General features: G+C 45.9%; 1 protein-coding gene across 1 annotated transcript in view; it reads left to right on the plus strand.

The window, feature by feature from the left end:
• Positions 1–21345, plus strand: part of LOC138675546 (lymphocyte cytosolic protein 2-like) — a 456995-nt gene that overhangs the window by 116417 nt on the left and 319233 nt on the right. Inside the window, exons 2-3 of the mRNA XM_069763882.1 lie at positions 361–469; positions 4887–4942. Coding sequence (XP_069619983.1) covers positions 432–469; positions 4887–4942 — 94 coding nt within the window. The 5' untranslated portion in view covers positions 361–431. The remainder of the gene's footprint in view (positions 1–360; positions 470–4886; positions 4943–21345) is intronic.

The following is a 21345-nucleotide window of genomic DNA, read 5'->3' on the forward strand; positions in this document are numbered from 1 at the left end:
TGATATGTGGTAAAAGGTTGAAAAGTTCCAGGGAGCCGAATACTTTCGCAAGGCATTGTATGCACAGACTTAGTAAAAACCTCATGGAAGGGCTTCTTTAAGTCTACGGCAAAGTGATAGTGTTTTAAAATTAGTGTTAACCGCTACTGATATGGTTTTGATCTTTGTTCTAAGTTTTGGAGATGCCTGGTGTTACCAGGGAACAATAGCATTTGTAGTTGCCTTCAATCGGAGAGTCATATGCAAGTGGCCCAAGAGCTACTTGTGACTCTCAACCCACTACTTCTGGAAAACTGTTCTACAACATCACATAGTATCAATCTGTTTATCTCTCTCTTTTTCTATTGCTTTGGTTTAAAGTCCCCCGGAGACTGTATCCTCAACATGCAAACACATTCCCTTCAACATCACCAAAACCTTCCATCAGAAATATGGCTTCAGGATCAAATACTCTGCCTACCACAAATATGTATGTATGTTTTATACATTTATATATGTAACATTTATATGAATTATATGAATTACTGTCATGATCAATTATATCATCATGCATTGTAATTGCTACAGTCAATTTATGACAAGTAAACATATTTCCTGTATATAATTAGGTAATAATTGTTTATGGTTTTCTAGATCTTTGATTGCACTCATTTATTTTCACTTCTGCTATGTAAAAACGTATCCTTGTTTTGACATATTCCCACAGGTGCATATCCATACAGAAGGGCCTGTCCGACTGTGGGCTGCATTGTATGCCACACTCTTAACAGTATCGGCGTCCTCAGTATGCCGATACTGTTAACAGTTGAGCACAGAGCCACCGACTTTGTCACTTACCCCAGCATGCTTCCTTTTAGACTGCGACCTGCTAGAGGCAGGCGCCAAGCAGAGGACATCGGTGGTGCAATGATGTCCCTGCATCATGCCACCAGCGTCCAATGGAAGACCAGATAGAAAATTAGATGGAGGCTGCGAAGGATGAGTGGTTTGGATTAGGCTAGTATAAGGCTTTATATTCTTGGGGAGCTGTGAAGCACCATCATACTATATAGACAACAGAAGTGTCAGTAAAAATTGAAATGTGCACATATATGGCGACTCAAAATTAGATAATCAAAATTAGGAGAACCAAGAGTCAAAACTAGCCACAAAATATCACAAAAAGTAATGTTTATTAAGTAACTCTAAACAAAAATACAATAAATAATAATCAAAGGTATAAAGTGCATAGCAACTATATCCTAAAATACATCCATATCAACCAGGTACATAGGGCAGGACCAAATATATATGGAAAAAATCATACAATTGATCATAGACGTCAGAGTAAAGTACTATTGACACATGAGCTGCACTATCTCAGAGCTGTGGTGATCTAATTAGAAGGTGTACTCCCAGTGGAGTCACATAAAAGGAATTTACATAAATAGATTACCCATGTGTACAATGGAGTCCTGTCCGAGTCCTGGATGACATTCGCCAACGCGCGTTTCGCGTTCTATTGTTCCTCAGGGGAAGCCCAGGGAAGCCCCTGAGGAAGCGGTAACAATAGAACGCGAAACGCGCGTTGGGGAACGTCATCCAGGACTCAGACAGGACTCCATTGTACACATGGGTAATCCATTTATGTAAATTCCTTTTATGTGACTACTTGCACACTCAGCTTATGTGGTGATCTTCTGATATGTGGCCACTGGGAGTACACCTTCTAATTAGATCACCACAGCTCTGAGATAGTGCAGCTCATGTGTCAATAGTACTTTACTCTGACGTCTATGATCAATTGTATGATTTTTTCCATATATATTTGGTCCTGCCCTATGTACCTGGTTGATATGGATGTATTTTAGGATATAGTTGCTATGCACTTTATACCTTTGATTATTATTTATTGTATTTTTGTTTAGAGTTACTTAATAAACATTACTTTTTGTGATATTTTGTGGCTAGTTTTGACTCTTGGTTCTCCTAATTTTGATTATCATACTATATAGTAGTCTGTGGGGTGGGCCATCATGCTATATGTGAGGGACCATCATACTATATAGGGGCCTATGGTGTGGATCATCATACTATATAGGGGACTGTAAGGTGGACCATCATACTATATAGGTGGCTGTGGTGGACCACCATCCTATACAGGGTTCTGTTGAAGGTACAATCATACTATACTTTATAGGGGGTTGTGGGGTGAACTGTCATACTCTACAGGGGGCTGTTGGAGATACCATCATACTATATAGGGGGCTGTCGGGAGTAACATCATACTACATAGTGGCTGTGGTGTAAATCAACATATTATATAAGGGGCTGTGGTGTCCCACTATACCTATATAGGGTGCTGTTGAGGGTATCATCATACTCTATAGGGGGCTGTGGGGTGAAATGTCATACTCTACAGGGGGCTGTTGGAGATACCATCATACTATATATGGGGCCGTGAGGTGGACCATCATACTATATAGGGGGCTGTGGTGGACCACCATACTATGTAGGGTTCTGTTGAAGGTGTACCATCATACTATACAGTATAGGGGGCTGTGGGGTGAACTGTCATTCTCTATAGGGGGCTGTTGGAGATACCATTATACTATATAGGGGGCTGTCAGGGGTACCATCATACTATATAGGGGCCTGTGAGGTGGACCATCATACTACACAGGGGCTGTGGTGTAAATCATCATGCTATATAAGGGGCTGTGGTGGACCACCATACTACACTGCTCAAAAAAATAAAGGAACACTCAAATAACACATCCTAGATCTGAATGAATAAAATATTTTCATTGAATACTTTGTTCTGTACAAAGTTGAATGTGCTGACAACAAAATCACAAAAAAATCAAAGGAAATCAAATGTATTAACCAATGGAGGCCTGGATTTGGAGTTACCCACAAAATTAAAGTGGGATATAATGTCCTTAAAACAAGTCAAAATGATGCTCAGTATTATGTGTGGCCTCCACTTGCCTGTATGACCTCCTTATAATGCCTGGGCATGCTCCTGATGAGGTGTCAGGTGGTCTCCTGAGGGATCTCCTCCCAGACCTGGATTAAAGCATCCGCCATCTAATGGACAGTCTGTGGTGCAACGTTTGTGGATGGTGTGAGACATGATGTCCCAGATGTGTTCAATCAGATTCAGGTCTGGGGAATGGGCGGTCAATCCATAGCTTTAATGCCTTCATCTTGCAGGAACTGCTGACACACTCCAGCCACATGAGGTCTGACATTGTCCTGCATTAAGGGGAACCCAGGGCAAACTGTACCAGCATATGGTTTCACAAGGGGTCTGAGGTTCTCCTCTCGGTACCTAATGGCAGTCAAGCTACCTTTGGCAAGCACATGGAGGGCTGTGCGGCCCTCCAAACAAATACCACCCCACAGCATTACTGACCCATTGCCAAACTGGTCATGCTGAAGGATGTTGCATGCAGCAGATCGCTCTCCATGGCGTCTCCAGACTCTGTCAAGTCTGTCACATGTGCTCAGTGTGAACCTTCTTTCATCTGTGAAGAGCACAGGGTACCAGTTGCAAATTTGCCAATCCTGGTGTTCTGTGGCAACTGCCAAGTGTCCTGCACGGTGTTGGGCTGTGAGCACAACCCCCATCTGTGGATTTTGGGCACTCAGACCATCCTCATGGAGTCAGTTTCTAACCGTTTGTGCAGACACATGCACATTTGTTGCCTGCTGGAGGTCATTTTGCAGGGCTCTGGCAGTGCTCCTCCTGTTACTCTTTGCACAAAGGCTGAGGTAGCGGTCCTGCTGCTGGGTTGTTGCCCTCCTATGACCCCCTCCACATCTCCTGGTAAACTGGCCTGCCTCCTGGTAGCGCCTCCAGCTTCTGGACACTATGCTGACAGACACAGCAAACCTCCTTGCCACAGCTCGCATTGATGTGGCATCCTGGATGAGCTGCACTACCTGAGCCACTTGTATGGGTTGTAGAGTCTGTCTCATGCTACCACGAGTGTGAAAGCACAACCAACATTCAAAAGTGAACAAAACCTCAGCCAGAAAGCATTGGTACTGAGATGTGGTCTGTGGTCCCCACCTGCAGAACCACTCCTTTATTCAGTGTGTCTTGATAATTGCCAATAATTTCCATCTGTTTTCTATTCCATTTGCACAACAGCATGTGAAATTGATTGTCAAGCAGTGTTGCTTCCTAAGTGGACAGTTTGATTTCACAGAAGTTTGATTTACTTGGAGTTATATTCTGTTAAATGTTCCCTTTATTTTTTTGAGCAGTGTATTTGCCAATGGACTGCACAACCCTATTACCTGTCTACTGATTGCATTCAGCCACTTTCCCTGCTCCTGCAATTCTCTCCCCCTACCTAGACTAAATGCACATTGTATGTGATACAAACATCAAAGTAAACAATTAGCTCTTAGAAGTTCTGTTAGTTTGATAGTCCTGATGATGTCAGACGAACAGCTAATCACAGTAATACCACAATCAATATGGCTATGTTATTACAGTTACTCACAGACAATCCCCGCATGCTTATTGGCTTCGTAACAGGTACCAAATATGAGGGATGGGAATTTGAATTTGAACTTGTGAGGAGTAATGAGCACATCCAAGCACCGTGATACTTGAATGATGATGGAGTATCAGCAAGCATATTCGCTCATCCCTAGTTATACTTCTGACAAGAAAAAAAAACATTTTAAAAAATGTCTCAGAACGGATTAAAATAATAATGGAAGCAATTTCATGAATATTTGCATGAAGACCTAATCAGTTACATGCCAAAAACATAGATGTTTTGGTTTATAACATAATTTGTTTTTGTTTTTTGTTTAGTAATGGGTAGTAGTAAGGAAATCAGTTTACAATTTTAAAAATATAACCAAATGTATTGCATCTTCCACAGTGCTGGTCCTCTACTACAGATGTCTGGAGGTCTCCCAAAACCCCCTTATAAATCAGGTAAACTTTTTTTTACTTTAACTTCTTAACGACCAGGAAATGCTGTCTTTTCAGTTGAATTTTTTTGTGGCAAGTTGTAGTTTTGAATGACATCATTCAGTTCACATTGTAATTCACTGAAAAAGGGAAAAAAATGTAAGTGTGCAAAATGTTGAAAAAAAAGCAATTTCGTTTTTATGGAATACTGCACATATGGTAAAAATTACCTGGCAATGTGATTCTTCAGGTCAGTAAAAAGTACAGCGATACCAACTTTTTAAGGTTTTTTTTTTTTAATTTCTACAGGTTTAGTGATTTAAAAAATTCTGAACATTTTCTGAGACCACTTATTTTAATTTTTGGGGAGAGATGGAGATGTGAGCACTGATTTTTGTCGTACATACTATGTTTTGATCTCTTTTTCTGGCATTTGCAGCAACAAAATGGAAAGCCGTTCTTGCTTTTCGATATGTTTATTATTTGGTTAAAATAATTGTATGCAAAAATCATAATTAAACCCAATAAAAGATATATACTTTATTTGTACTATTTAAAAGTCCACCAACCAGTGGTTCACACCACAAAATCAAACACACTGTGAAACCCACAACAAAAACACTTGGAGTGTCCTAAGGAGTCTCTAGTATCCTGCCTATTCTCACACCTTCCCGACTGCGGGGGGGGGTTGTTATGACCTGGTGGTTAGGAGCACCTGGAGTGACCTGATAGGTAAACCTCATACAGGACGAGCTCTGGGATGTGGGAGCTCTGCTGACCGAAAGCCCTAATCCTATCACACACACTAGAAATAGCCGTGGAGCGCTCCTGACCAGACCTAGGCACCTCGTCACAGCCTAAGAACTATCTAGCCCTAGAGATAGAAAATAAAGCCTACCTTGCCTCAGAGAAATTCCCCAAAGGTAAAGGAAGCCCCCCACATATATTGACTGTGAGTAAAGATGAAAGTCACAAACGCAGAAATGAAACAGGTTTCAGCAAAGGGAGGCCAGACTTACTAAATAGACAGAGGATAGGAAAGGTAACTTTGTGATCAGCACAAAAACCTACAAAAGATCACACAGAGTGTGCAAAAAAGACCTCCGCACCGACTCACGGTGCGGAGGGGCCACTCTGCATCCCAGAGCTTCCAGCTAGCAAGACAATATCATGAAAACCAGCTGGACAAGAAAACAATGAACAAATAATGACTATCAGGAACTTAGCTTCTGCAGGAGAAGGCAGGTCACCAGAGAGATCCAGGAGCGAACTGAAGCAATGCAAAAACATTGACAGCTGGCATGGAGCAACGATCTGAGAGGAGTTAAATAGAGCAGTCAACCAAAAGATAAACCACGTCACCTGTGTAAGGAACCTCAGAAGCAGCAGCTTCACTCACAGCCACCAGAGGGAGCCCATAGACAGAACTCGCCGAAGTACCATTCACGACCACAGGAGGGAGTTCGACAACAGAATTCACAACAGGGGTGGGGGTTGGTGCCCTAGGGGGAGGAGTGTTTTGGTTCCCGCTCCACGATGGCTGCCCCTGGTATTCCTCAATACACCATACAGTCACTAGAATGCCCCGTATAGAGATTCACAAGGGGACCCCAGATACAGTACATAGGTCACACAACAACTAAGGAGACCCTATTCTCCCAAGGTATTGAAAACAAAATGATGCCAACAGTTTGTGTCTCCCCCAAAGATTACCGTTTCCTCCCACCAGACCAGGAACAGATTTGCATATGATGGGGTGCAAGGACTTCCCATCACAATGCCCATGAGCTAGCGGTAGTACTTGCCATTAAAGGTGAATGCATTGTGGATAAAAGTGAACCTAAGGAGGGATGTGACGAATTCATTAGGTTCCATGCAATCTATCGACCTTTGATTATGAAAATATTGGACTCCTTTAATACCTTTTTCATGTGGGATACTGCTTTGGAAGGCCTTCAAGTTTTTGTAGCCGGTCGAAGGTATCCCTAATGTAGGAAGGAATGGAGACAACGAATGGATGGAGAATTTCGTTTATACATAAGCCACGACTTGGGGTCAATGAGTCAACCCCAGATACAATTGGTCTACCCTTTCATATGGCTGATGTATGGGACAAGGGTCTATTAAATCTACAGTATTTAATTTTCATTGGGCTTTTCTATATTTTGGATATGTGGTACTATAGTATATTCGTGTTGCCCCTTTGTTTTTCCAAACAATTTTATTAACATTTTCAACCAAAACAAGACATAGAGAGAGCAAGGTTAACACAAATGCAATGGCATGAAACATTCATGAAGCATAAAAGTAAAAATAGAATAAAATAAAGTAGCAAAACAATAAATACAGTAAATTCTTATGGAAATATTTCCAGCAGCGAGACCATTTTTTTAAAAAAAAAGCAAAGCAGTCATTCAGTAACGCCAATTTTTGTTCATAGGATTTATGCAAAGCTAGTTTGTCAATAATTTCTTGTGAACAGGGTATTTTAGAAGATTTAAAAAAAAAAAACAATAGCGTTCTTAGAAACTAAAAGCAGATGTATAACAAGTTTCCTAAAAGGTGTAGTCAATTGATCTGCATTCAACGAAAGCAGGGCCAACTGAGGAGACAGAGAAAAATCTGAACGTTTTAATATAATAGAAATAAGAGAAGAGTACATCAGAAAAAAGGCAGCATCATAAGAATGGGATCACCACAAATCGATTAAACAAAAATATATCAAATTTTATTAGAACCACACCACACATACAACCGTAGTAAAAACAATTAAAAACTCCCACAAACAATGGGAGATAAGGGTCCATGCAATACACAATATAATACTACAAAAGCATTTTAGAGTCTAATCACTGCAAATAATACCGGCTTATACAGTCTGGATAATGGGAGAGAGACAAATGTGTGATATAAATAAAACACAACCCCTATGTCCATGCTGTGTCACCTATAATAATCTGGTTAGCCTCCCAACCTATATTTCAAAAATGTAGGACACATGCTACCCATGCAGACTTATAAGAGTGTGCTAAAAATCCAAAGGGACCTAACTGGAATCGACTACAAGATGAAAAAAGAGCCGCCCAGAGTAAAGTCCCCTTCCCACAGAAAGAACAGATAACCGGTTGAATAAGTTCCAAGACCCTAATAATGCATGACGCTGGAGCAGTCTTCCTCAAGGTCCACAATCATCTGGTGGCGTGGACCTGCTTTATATAGTATACATAAAATTTAATAACACATACCAGGTGAGCAGCGAGGTTGCGGCCGCGGCTTACAGGAAGTCCAAATGGCGTGCACAAAACCACAGGGCGCAGGCGCAAGAAACAACTACCATGATGCACTGCGCAAGCGTCTGTTTACATATAAGGTTGCCAAGGAAACCCAGATACACATGAAGATCACAAAGAAGCGGTGTGAGGTAATGGTGTAGGTACAGATAGTATGCGCAGGTGCCACCCGGAATTCACCTGCGCAAGCGCCAGCTAGACGTAATGGTTGTCTAGGCAACCCGTGTATAAACGGAACACGTACACAAGATCTAAAGCCATCACAAGCATGTGCCCCCTCCTCCCAAATGGATAAGGTATGGGTGCTGCACCTACCCGCCTGAGGAATATCAGCCATTATAACCAATACTGTTCAGCGGCGAGCAGGCGCTCATGGGACTAAGTCCTGCTTTTCTCCTTCTGAGCATGCCCATGGGAAGACCTCTCATTGGAGGTCTTGGGTCACATACTCAGGCCCTGTTGCAGCTCCTACCAGTCCACTAGGAAGGTCCTGAAGAGCTATAAAGGGTTTGCATGGCCGCTCGGCCATGCGCTAGTATAAATCAGTAATTGTGTGTGTGTGGATGTATGCCTGTTCTCGTGAAAGCTCCGAATCATTCCCATCCCTAGAGTTGATGAATGTTCGCAAATGTTGGAGCTGTCTAGCACAGGGCACAGCGCTACCTTTATTCCATGCTACTCTGTGAAGCAACAGAATTTGCACCTATACAGACCGGGTGACGGAACCCGTGTCTATTCTGGCGTAGTACCGCCATATAGTGCCCCCATTAACTAGCAGCAGGTTCCACTCCTGCACGGTGGACCCTGGGCTGCGAACGCACCATTATTATCATTATATTTACTCGGTGCATTCTGCCAGCCCTAACAGTATACTAGCGCCAGGGTCTGGCTAATAATGGCAGACAATCAGCGTCTACAACGGTACATCCAGCAGCTGGAGGGTAGGTTGGCGGCTCTTGAACGCACAACCTGGGCCGTGGATGTGACTGCAGTCACTGTTCAGGCTGCTAGCGTAGCTGCCGCCAGTTTCTCCACTGCCACCCCTGCTTCGACATTATCCCGTCTCCTGTTACTAGACAAGTTTGCTGGTGACAGAAAGCTGTGTTGAGGATTCGTGAGCCAGTATGCCATACATCTAGAGCTCCTGGCTGCACGTTTTCCCATGGAACGGGCTAAAGTGGGATTTATTATATCCCTTCTGTCGAGCAGGGCTTTGGAGTGGGTAACGCCGCTATGGAAGCGTGATGATCATGTGGTGCAGAGTGCTCCTCGCTTCCTGGACTCTCTGAAACAGGTCTTTATGGGACCTTGTGTCACTCATGATACGGCGCTTCAACTGCTGGCATTGACACAGTGCTCGTCCATGGTTAGTCAATTCGCCATCCACTTCCGGACTTTGGCATCTGAGCTGGAGTGGCCGGATAAAGTCCTTATCCCGGTGTTCTGGAAGGGACTGGCTGACCATGTGAAGGATGCCTTGGCCACCAGGGAGATTCCTGCCACACTGGAAAAGCTTATAACTATACCCACCCGCATCGACCTTCTTTTTAACGAACAAAGGTTGAAGCGAACCCAGTGTAGGCAGAGGTTCCGGTTGGCTCCTACCTTCGCCAGGCCTCTGGAATCTCCTGTTCAGACGTCCGAGTCCCATGAGGCCATAGCGGTTTCTCGAGCGGGACCTAAGTCCCAGGCCACTCAAAAAGTTGTGGTCTGTAATGTCTGCCAGCAGTTACGACATTATGCCAAGAAATGTCCCCAGCGGTCAGGAAAAGACCGCGTCTAGTAACCGTAGGAGGAGATTCACTAGACACAGTGGTGTTTTCCTCCAAACTGTCCTTTAAAGGGACAATCACCTTTGGTCAATCCACTCTTACAGTCGACCTTTGTGTGGATTCTGGGGTGGAGGGGAATTTTATGTCCTCTGCCTTCACCCAACGCCACGCAATACCCCTGGTGATGCTCGCCAAGCTGGTGACTGTATGAGTGGTGAATAGGTCGACACTGCCCTCACAAATAACACACCAGACCATCCCATTTACGTTATCTATGTCTCCATCCCATCAGGAGATTATTTCTCTTCTTGTCATTCCCGAGGGAATAGATGAGATCCTGCTAGGGATACCCTGGCTACGTTACCACTCCCCTCATATAGAGTGGTCTTCAGGGAGAATTTTGGGATGGAGTGAATCTTGTGAGGGCAGATGTCTGAGGGAGTGCATTCAGGTTGCCACTACAGAGGTACCCGCAGATCTTTCTTCTCTCCCCAAGCACTATTGGTCCTATGCGGACATGTTCTCCAAGAGGGCTGCAGAGACTCTTCCGCCTCACCGCCCCTATGACTGTCCTATTGATCTCTTGCCTGGGGCAGAGCCTCCCTGGGGTCGGGTCTACCCCTGTCTCTCCCAGAGACGGAGGCAATGACTCAATATATCCAGGAGAATTTGGCAAGAGGGTTCATTAGGAAGTCCGTGTCACCTGCTGGGGCGGGGTTCTTCTTCGTGCAGAAGAACGGAGAACTACGTCCATGCATAGACTACAGGGGTCTTAACGCCATCACCGTTAAGAATAAGTACTCTTTGCCCCCGATATCTGAACTCTTTGATAGGCTACGGGGAGCAAGGGTATTTACTAAACTAGATCTGCGGGGTGCTTACAACCTGATTCGCATCTGTGAGGGGGACGAATAGAAGACGGCTTTTAACACCAGGGATGGGCACTATAGTGATGCCTTTTGGGTTCTGTAATGCCCCATCCGTTTTCCAAGAGTTTGTGAACAATGTCTTCTGGGATATGCTCTCCACTTTGGTTGTAGTCTACCTGGATAATATTCTCATCTACTCTCCAGATTTGGATTCCCACTGGAGAGATGTTTGCAAAGTCTTCGACCTCCTACAGGCAAACTCCTTCTATGCCAAGTTGGAGAAGTGTGTGTTTGAGCAGGAATCCTTGCCTTTCCTTGGCTATATCATCTCTGCCCAGGGATCGGCTATAAATCCTGCCAAGCTACATGCTGTGATGGACTGGCAGGAACCCCATTCTCTTAAAGCGGTGCAGCGCTTTATGGGTTCATTAACTATTATCGCCAGTTCATTCCTCACTTCTCAACTCTGATAGCTCCCTTGGTAGCCCTCACCAAGAAGGGAGCAAATCCCAAATTGTGGTCGGAGGAGGTCTCCAAGCCTTCCTCTCTATTAAGTCTCATTTTGCTAGCGCTCCCATCCTATATCGCCCCAATGTAGATAAACCATTTATAATGGAGGTGGATGCCTCATCCGTTGGTTCTGGAGCAGTCCTCTTCCAAAAGGATGCTCAAGGTCGGAAGCATCTTTGCTCCTTTTTCTCCAAGACCTTCACACCCGCGGAGAGGAATTACTCCATCGGGGACAGGGAGTTGCTAGCTATGAAAATGTCCTTCTTGCAGTGGAGATACCTCCTGGAGGGGGCTCTTTTTCCCTTCCAAGTGTATATCGACCACAAAAATTTGTTTTTTTTGCAGACTGTCCAGTGGCAAAACTCTCGCCAGGCTAGATGGTCCTTGTTCTTCTCCCGTTTCCACTTCACCCTCCATTATCTTTCCGGGGGACAAGAGCATTCATGCCGATGCTCTCTCCCGCTCCATAGTATCTTCAGTAGAGGAGGAGGAGCCTCAGCTATTTGTCCCTTCTGAGGGCCTGAGGACTGTGGCCCCGGTTTCACTAGAGTCTGTGCCCCCGGGCAAGACTTTTGTGCCATTTAATTTGTGACTGGAGGTTCTCTCTTGGGCTCACTCGTCCAGGGTGGATGGACATTTTGGGGCCAAGAGGACATCTGAGCTGCTGGCGAGGACGTACTGATGGCCACATATGGCCCGTGACATCGGAGACAATATTTGGGCATGTGTCTCCTGCGCCAAGAATAAGTCTCTTCGACAGCGGCCAGCTGGGTTACTTTACCTCCTGCTGGTGGCAGACAGGCCCTTGGAGATGGTTGGGATGGACTTTGTGGTGGGCTTACACAGGTCCCGTAGCTGCACCATTATTAATCACTGACCATTTTTCCAAAATGGTGCATTTGGTGCCTCTTCCATGGCTACCTTCTGCATGGGTCTTGGCAAAGTTGTTTATTAAACACATTTTATGCCTACATGGTATGCCGGACAAAATTGTCAGTGACCAGGGTCCCCAGTTTGCGTCTCGGTTCTGGAGAGAGCTTTGTCATCTACTAAGCATCGAGCTGAATCTCTCTTCAGCCTACCATCCCAAGATGAATGGGTTGGTACAGAGGGCCAACCAGACCCTGGTCACATATCTGCGACATTTTGTTTCAGCCAGGCAGGATGACTGGGCATCTTTGCTACCATGGGCGGAGTTTGCTCTGAACAACGCCATAGCTGACTCTACTGGGCAGACCCCATTCCTCCTTAACTGCGGCCAGCATCTGTGGGTTCCTGTGCCTATGCCCATGTCTTCCGCCAATTCCAGGGTGGCAGACTGGGCTGTGGAGGCACATGACATTTGGGACCACACACAGGATACGATCCGGGATTCCAAGGAGAGAAAGAGGGCCTCCGCAGATGCACATCGGCGCCCCGCTCCGACTTTTGCTCCTGGCAACTTAGTGTGGCTCTCCGCCCATAATATCAGGCTGCGAGTTGAGTCCACTAAGTTTGCACTTAGCTACTTGGGTCCCTTCAAGTCCTGGAACAGGTTAACCCTGTGGTCTACCGTCTGGCCCTTCCTCCACGCCTAGGTATCACTGACACCTTTCATGTGTCCCTTCTAAAGCCCGTTTACATCTCCCGGTTTTCTGAGTCATCTGCCGGGACATCTGGTTCAACTACGGATGATTATGAGATGAATGCTATCTTGGGGTGCAAGGTGGTTGTGATGCGTAACGTGGAAACAAAAGCGGACCCTCTAGACCGTACGCAACGAACCCCTCACAGACGATCTAACCAGATGGACTGCCCCTATTCAGGGAGAGTTAGGGGCAGGCCCATGAGGGACTATCGCCATGGAAGCTGGAGGACCAAGATGGAAAAGGAATATGGTGGAGAAACAAGAACCAGCAGGGTAAACGGAGATACAGAGACTAGTAGGATTGCAGCAGAGACGTGGGAACCGGCAAGGTGCTGCGGAGACACATAGACTGGCAGAGTAGCGGTAAAGACACAGAGACAGGCGGGATACTGAGGTGAGATGGAAACTGGCAGGATTAAGGCATAGACACAGAGACTGGTGGAATACTGCAATTAGACAGGGACTGGCAGAATTGCGGCAGGGGCACCAAGACTGGCAGGAATTGCAGCAAAACAGAGACTGGCAGGATACTGTGGTGACATGGAGACTGGCAAGATTGCGGAAGAGACACGAGAACTGATGGGGGCTGCGGAGAAAAGAGGAGAAGACCTAGAGTCAGTAGGCAGGGAAATGCACAGAGACGTAGGCAGCCTAGAACACCTGAAGCACAAATGATCATAGGCACAGGGAAGAGGAAGAGGCTGGTATTTGAAAGGAAACTGCGCATTACCTCCGGGTGAAGGTCCTCCAGGATAGTAGAGACTGAGGCCAGAACAGGAAATGCAGGAGAAGGTCAGAAGTGCGCGCGTGCAGAGCTGAACCTGGTGTGCGCACGCACTCGACGAGCAGCAGGAGCCAGGAGCGGACGCTGAAGGAGAGACGCTGCAGAGGAGGAGCCGTGCTGGGACGCCGAGGACAGGTAAATATGTGAGGACGCGGCAAGGGGCGGCAGGAGCGGCGTGACAGTACCCCCGTTTTTATGCCCCCTCTTTTTAAGGCTGGACATAAACCTAGCCAAAATTCGGGGAGCCTGAGTGTTGTCCAGGGGCTCCCAGGGCCTCTCCTCAGGAGCAAAACCCTTCCAGTCAACCAGAAACAAAGTTCTTCTCCCAAGTTTTTTCATAGCAAAAATGTCTTTTACCTCAAAGACATCATCCGCGGAAATAGGCGAAGGAGAAGAAAGAGTTGAAGCATGAAACTGATTAAGAACTACAGGCTTAAGGAGAGACACATGAAAAGCATTGGGAATACGAAGAGAGACGGGTAACTTAAGCTTATAGGAAACATCATTAATGCGAGTCAACACCTCAAAAGGACCAGTATAACGAGGACCCAACTTATGCAAATTGATTTTAAGGCGAATAAATTTGGAAGAAACCCAGACCTTAATACCCTGGATGGTATATAGGAGAATCTAGATGCCTTTTATCCGAATGTTTTTTCATCCTAAGTTGAGCCAGTTCGAGAGTGGACTTGGTCTCCTGTCAAACCCTGGAGAACTCACTTAATAGAAGATCAGCTGCTGGCACGGTAGAGTCAGGAGGAACCAGTAGAGGAAGATCAGGATGTTGACCATAGACGATAAAAAAGGTAGACTTGTTGGAAGCTTCACTGGGATGATTATTGTAGGAAAATTCTGCCCACGGTAGTAAATCAGACCAATCATTCTGATGGGCATTGGAAAAATTACGGAGATAGGTCACCAAAGTCTGGTTAGTGCGCTCCACTTGGCAGTTGGACTGTCAGAAACAATATGTTGGGGTAGACTGTGAGCACGAAAAATATGATGGACGATTCAGGATCTGAAGGTAGACCAGGAAGAGCAATGAAATGAGCCATTTTAGAAAAGCGATCCATGACCACAAAAATAACCAGAATAACGAGGCAGGTCAGTAATGAAATCCATAGATAAATGTTGCCATGGAGAAGAAGGCACCGGCAGAGGATGTAGAAGCCCAGAAGGTAAATGCCTAGGAATCTTATTCTTGGCACAGGAAGGACAAGAGACGACGAAACTTCGGACATCCTTAGACAAAGTTGACCACCAGTAGTAGCGAGAGATCAAACGAAAGGTTTTTTCGACATCAACATGTCCTGCTAGTTTGGAGGCATGACCCCAAAGTAAGACGCGTCTCCTGTTCCCCTCAGAAACAAAGGTTTTACTCGGAGGCAAAGAGAAGAGAGAGACTGGAGCAACCGTGATGCCTCTGGAAGGATCGATGATGTTGGTAGGCTCCTCCTCATTATCCACCGGCTGGAATGACCTGGACAGAGCGTCGGCCTTGGAGTTTTATGACCTGGCTGGAAGTGAAGCTCAAAGTCGAAGCGGGCGAAGAACAAGGCCCACCTGGCCTGGCGGGGATTCAGTCTATGCGCAGAATGAGTATATGCCAAATTTTGTGATCTGTGTAGATTACAAAACGATGTAAGGAGATACCGCCACTCCTCCAGTGCCAATCTGATGGCCAGAAGTTCTTTGTCTCCAATGGAATAATTCTTTTCCAAAGAAGAGAAGATCTTGGAGAAAAAGCCACAAGTAGAGTTGAGCAACTTTAACTTTTTTCGGATCGAGTCGGGTTTTGTGAAACCCTACTTTGTAAAAAGTCGGGTCGAGTGAAATCGTCCGATTATTTCAAAAAGTCTGGGGCCGACTGAAACACAAAACCCAATGCAAGTCAATGGGGAATCAAAGTCGGCAGTGAGTGGAGGACAGGAAAACACCTACAGTGCCCATTTTAATGCCAAAACATCAATTCTTATTACTTAAGCTTGTCAATCTTAATTTACTTTATAATAATAGTTAGGCATTGAAAACGGGGGGTCATTTGGCTAAAGTTGTGGGGGAGTAGGGCTGGCTCAAGATTTTTGTGGGCCCAGGAAACGCGGAATACTTCACGGCGGTGGAGCAGGGAGTGGTAAGTATTTCAACTTTGCAAGTGCTGTGATCCTGAGCAAACAGGTGGGGCGCACTCATTGGCACTGGCACAGGGCCCCTCATAGTACGGCGGTGTGTTTGACAGCGGGTGGCGCCTCCCACTGCCAGAGACACTTTTGCGTACTATGAGGGGCCCTGTGCCAGTGACGTCACCAACGAGTATGCCCCCCACCTGATGAAGGAACCTGCACTTTCATCTGCACCTTCCTCTATGTCCCCGTGTAAGGTGGTATAGTATGCGAATAGGGGAACCTGACTTTCAGCAGGGTCAGATTCAGGCTGTGTAGAGTGCAAGGGGAATGTAGTGGTCTGGGTCAATGTACCAGCAGACTCATCTAGCAGTGGCTGCGCAATGGGCAGGATGAGGAGGAAACACATAAGATAAGAAAAAAATGACCACATTCGACAGGAAATCATCTCCCAATCACTTCATACCATGCACTGTCCTCCCTCCCCCACTGTATCTAGTTCACTCTCTGACTTTGAACCAGTTACAGAAGAAGAAGTAATCAGGCTCCTTGCATCTTTTCGCCCAACCACTTGCACCAGTGACCCCATTCCGTCACATCTCCTCCAGTCCCTTTCCCCGGCTGTCATCTCTCACATAACAAAAATATTCAACCTTTATCTCACTTCCGGTATTTTTCCATCCTCATTTAAGCATGCCATCATACATCCATTACTTAAAAAACCATCCCTCGATCAAAACTGTGCCGCTAATTATAGACCTGTCTCTAATCTTCCCTTCATCTCTAAACTCCTCGAGCGCCTGGTCCACTCCCGTCTTATCTCTCTCAGATAACTCTCTTCTAGACCCTCTTCAATCTGGTTTCCGCTCTTTACACTATACTGAAACTGCCCTCACTAAAGTCTCTAATGACCTACTAACAGCTAAATCTAATGGTCACTACTCCATGCTAATTCTCTTGGATCTCTCCACAGCATTCGACATTGTGGATCATCAGCTCCTCCTCACTATGCTCCTCTCCATCGGCCTCAAGGACACCGTTCTCTCCTGGTTCTCCTCCTATCTCTCTGACCGCTTTTTCACTGTATCTTTTGCTGGTTCCTCCCCCTCTCACCTTCCCCTTGCTGTTGGGGTTCCTCAAGGATCAGTCCTAGGCCTCCTCCTCTTCTCTTTGTATGCTGCCCCTATTGGACAAACAATCAGTAGATTTGGTTTCCAGTACCATCTCTATGCTGACAACACACAATTATACACTTCTTCAACTGTTATTACGCCGACCTTTTTAGTAAACACCAGTGATTGTCTTACCGCAGTCTCTAACATCATGTCCTCCCTCTATCTGAAACTGAACCTGTCAAAAACTGAACTCCTCGTGTTTTCTCCCTCTATTAACCTACCTTTGCCTAACATTGCCATCTCCGTATGCGGTTCCACCATTACTCCAAAGCAACATGCCAGCTGCCTTGGGGTCATACTTGATTCCGAGCTTTCATTAACCCCCCCACATCCAATCACTGGCTCGCTCTTCTTATCTGCATCTCAAAAACATTTCTAGAATTTGCCCTTTTCTTACTTTCGACTCTGCAAAAACTCTTACTGTTTCACTTATTCATTCTCGTCTGGACTATTGTAACTCTCTACTAATCGGCCTCCCTCTTACCAAACTCTCCCCACTCCAGTCTGTCCTGAATGCTGCAGCCAGGATCATATTCCTCACCAACCGTTACACCGATGCCTCTACCTTGTGCCAGTCATTACACTGGTTACCCATCCACTCAAGAATCCAGTACAAAAATACTACCCTCATCCACAAAGCACTCCATGGCTCAGCATCACCCTACATCTCCTCTCTGGTCTCAGTCTACCACCCTACCCGTGCCCTCCGCTCCGCTATCGACCTCAGGTTAGCATCCTCAATAATCAGAACCTCCCACTCCCGTCTCCAAGACTTTACACGTGCTGCGCCGATTCTTTGGAATGCACTACCTAGGTTAATACGATAAATCCCCAATCCCCACAGTTTTAAGCGTGCCCTAAAAACTCATTTATTCAGATTGGCTTACCGCCTCAACGTATTAACCTAACTATCCTTGTGTGGCCCATTCAAAAAAAAAAATAATAATAATTGGGTTCCTCGCATCATGTTCTCATACACTTTATGCAGTTAATAGCCCTCTGTGTCTATACTGCTACATACTTAGGCAGTTAACTGGTTCATGCAGCTTTATATGAACACCTGAGCCTTACACTATGGCTTGTCCAACTAAATAAAGCAATTGTTACCATCCACCTCTGGTGTCTCCCCTTTTCCTCATAGTTTGTAAGCTTGCGAGCAGGGCCCTCATTCCTCTTGGTATCTATTTTGAACTGTGATTTCTGTTATGCTGTAATGTCTATTGTCTGTACAAGTCCCCTCTATAATTTGTAAAGCGCTGCGGAATATGTTGGCGCTATATAAATAAAATTATTATTATTATTATTATTATAGGCCCAAATAATAAAGTAGGCTAAATGCAGTTCAAAATTGGTAACAGGACTACACTGGCGGCATTGCTTTGTTCAGTGGAGGACAACTGTAATGAGTGGCAGACACAGTTAGGTTAGTAGGCCCAAATGAAAAAAAGTAGGCTAAACGCAGTTCAAAATTGGTAACAGGACTACACAGGCGGCATTGCTTTGTTCAGTGGAGGACAACTGTAATGAGTGGCAGACACAGTTATTAGGCCCAAATGATAAAGTAGGCTAAATGCAGTTCAAAATTGGTAACAAGACTAAACAGACGGCATTGCTTTGTTCAGTGGAGGACAACTGTAATGAGTGGCAGACACAGTTAGTAGGCCCCACAAATAAAGTAGGCTAAATGCAGTTCAAAATTGGTAACAGGACTAAACAGGCGGCATTGCTTTGTTCAGTGGAGGACAACTGTAATGAGTGGCAGACACAGTTGGTAGGCCCAAGTGGGCTAAATATCTGCCAAAAAATAGTTCATAAATAAACAGGTGCCATAGCTAGGTACTGGGGTGGGCTCCTCTGCTGAGTAGCAGACAGTGGTAGTAGGCGCAAAGTATTAACTGGTCTAAATGGAGGCCAGGGCCCCTGTATATTTTACCTATCATCTATTATTTCAACAAATTTGTATTGGCAGTGCCATTGAAGGATTTAACAGCACAGACTACACAGTGGTGGAGCAGGGAGAGGTAAGTATTGCAAGTGGTAGAGCACTGTTTGCTGTAGAGCTGGGGGGAACACCCTCTCATAGGCGGAGGTACTGGCACAGGGCCCCTCATATTACTACGGTGTGTCTGACGTTGGTTGTGCGCCACCACCGTCAGAGACACTTCATTGTACTATGAGGGACCCTGTGCCAGTGCCGTCGCCCAAGATTGGGCACACCCACCTGTCCAGGCAAACGGCACTCGCATGGGTGCTTGCGCCAGGTGGTGACCACGGCCCTGTGGGGGGAGTCAGCCAATTTAGAGAGGTATAAAAATGGCCTATGGTGGACATTCAGCAGCTAGCAAATGGAGGAATTGGAGAAGTCAGTAAGAGGAGGCCAAAAGCAAGCCATGTGGGCCAATGTTCCAGGTATCAATTCACTGCTTGTGCTGGGTTGAGGAGCACTTTCTTACAAATCAACATCACTTATGTCCCGCAAAAACCCTGTACCTGACCTTGCAACGCCACCAGTTTCTATTGCCCCCTGAGAAGCATCCTCCTCCCATAAATATTCATCCCCATCCTCCTCCTCCTCTTCGTCTGCCACCTCGTCCAGGAGAGCAGACAATGGCTGACTGTCATCAAGGCTTCCCTCCTCCTCGGCCTCAGACGCCAGCTCCTTAATGTGCATCAAACTTTGCATCAGCAGACGCATTAGTGGGATGTTCATGCTTATAATTGCGTCGTCTGCATTTACCAGCCGTGTGCATTCCTCAAAACACTGAAGGACTTGACAGAGGTCTTGGAGCTTCGACCACTGCACACCAGACAACTCTATGTCTGCCATCCAACTGCCTGCCCGTGTATGTGTATCCTCCCACAAATTAATTACAGCACGCCTCTGTTCGCACAGTCTCTGAACTATGTGCAGTGTGGAGTTCCACCTTGTTGCAACCTCGATTATTAGGCGGTGCTGGGGAAGATTCAGCTATCGCTGATGGTTCAGCATACGGCTGGAGTGTACGGGCGACCAGCGGATGTGCGAGCAAAGTCTTTGCACCTTCAGGAGCAGGGCTGGTAACTCCGGATAATTTTTGAATAAGCACTGCATCACCAGGTTCAAGGTGTGAGCCAGGCAAGGTAAGTGTGTAACGGAGAAACAGGGTCAGTGGGTGCTCTCGTCTGCTGGCCCGGCTGTCTTTAGCAAGACTACATGGACCAGGGCTCATACCACTGAACGCCCGCTCTATCTCCCAGTGGGCAATACACTACACAGACAACACAGGGATAAGGTAAAACAGTGTGGCAATACTTTATTGAACTACAGCACACAATAGCAAACAGAACAATCCCAACATGGCTGGAATTGCTTGATTACATGGGCGCATATAAAAGATCACTGCGTCTCCACGTATTTCCAGTATGACATGATGTCAGATCCCCCAGGGTCGCTACTCCATCTGTGGATGAACGCATAGAGAGGATGTAACGACAAGCATAGGGAGATGACCAAGAACTGTCCATAGAGTCCATACAAGGTCCAAAGCTTGACACGATGTCAGAGCTCCCAGGGTCGCTACTCCATCTGGGTATGAACGCACAGAGAAGAAGTAAAGACAAGCATAGGGAGATGACCAAGAACTGTCCATAGAGTCCATACAAGGTCCAAAGCTAGTTGACACGATGCCAGAGCTCCCAGGGTCGCTACTCCATCTGTGGATGAACGCACAGAAAAGAGGTAACGACAAGCATAGGGAGATGACCAAGAACTGTCCATAGAGTCCATACAAGGTCCAAAGCTTGACACGATGTCAGAGCTCCCAGGGTCGCTACTCCATCTGGGTATGAACGCACAGAGAAGAAGTAAAGACAAGCATAGGGAGATGACTAAGAACTGTCCATAGAGTCCATACAAGGTCCAAAGCTAGTTGACACGATGCCAGAGCTCCCAGGGTCGCTACTCCATCTGTGGATGAACGCACAGAAAAGAGGTAACGACAAGCATAGGGAGATGACCAAGAACTGTCCATAAAGTCCATACAAGGTCCAAAGCCAGTTGACACAAGAGTCACCACCTGGCTTATCTGACCATCTCCATGGAACCAGGCGACCAGCGGGTCCCAAACCCGGCTTTCTCAAAACATATCCATGGTTCAGAGATCTGGATCTGGATCTGGATCAGATCTGTGTCCTTCCAACTGGAGCCAAAAACCTCTAGCTTGTTTCCTATAGAATCATAGAACAGTGTCCCTCATGATGGTGCCATGATGAATTGGCTGCAGTCCTTTCTCTTGTCTGTT

The sequence above is a fragment of the Ranitomeya imitator genome, chromosome 4, assembly GCF_032444005.1.
Source record: "Ranitomeya imitator isolate aRanImi1 chromosome 4, aRanImi1.pri, whole genome shotgun sequence".
Taxonomy (NCBI): Eukaryota; Metazoa; Chordata; class Amphibia; order Anura; family Dendrobatidae; genus Ranitomeya; species Ranitomeya imitator.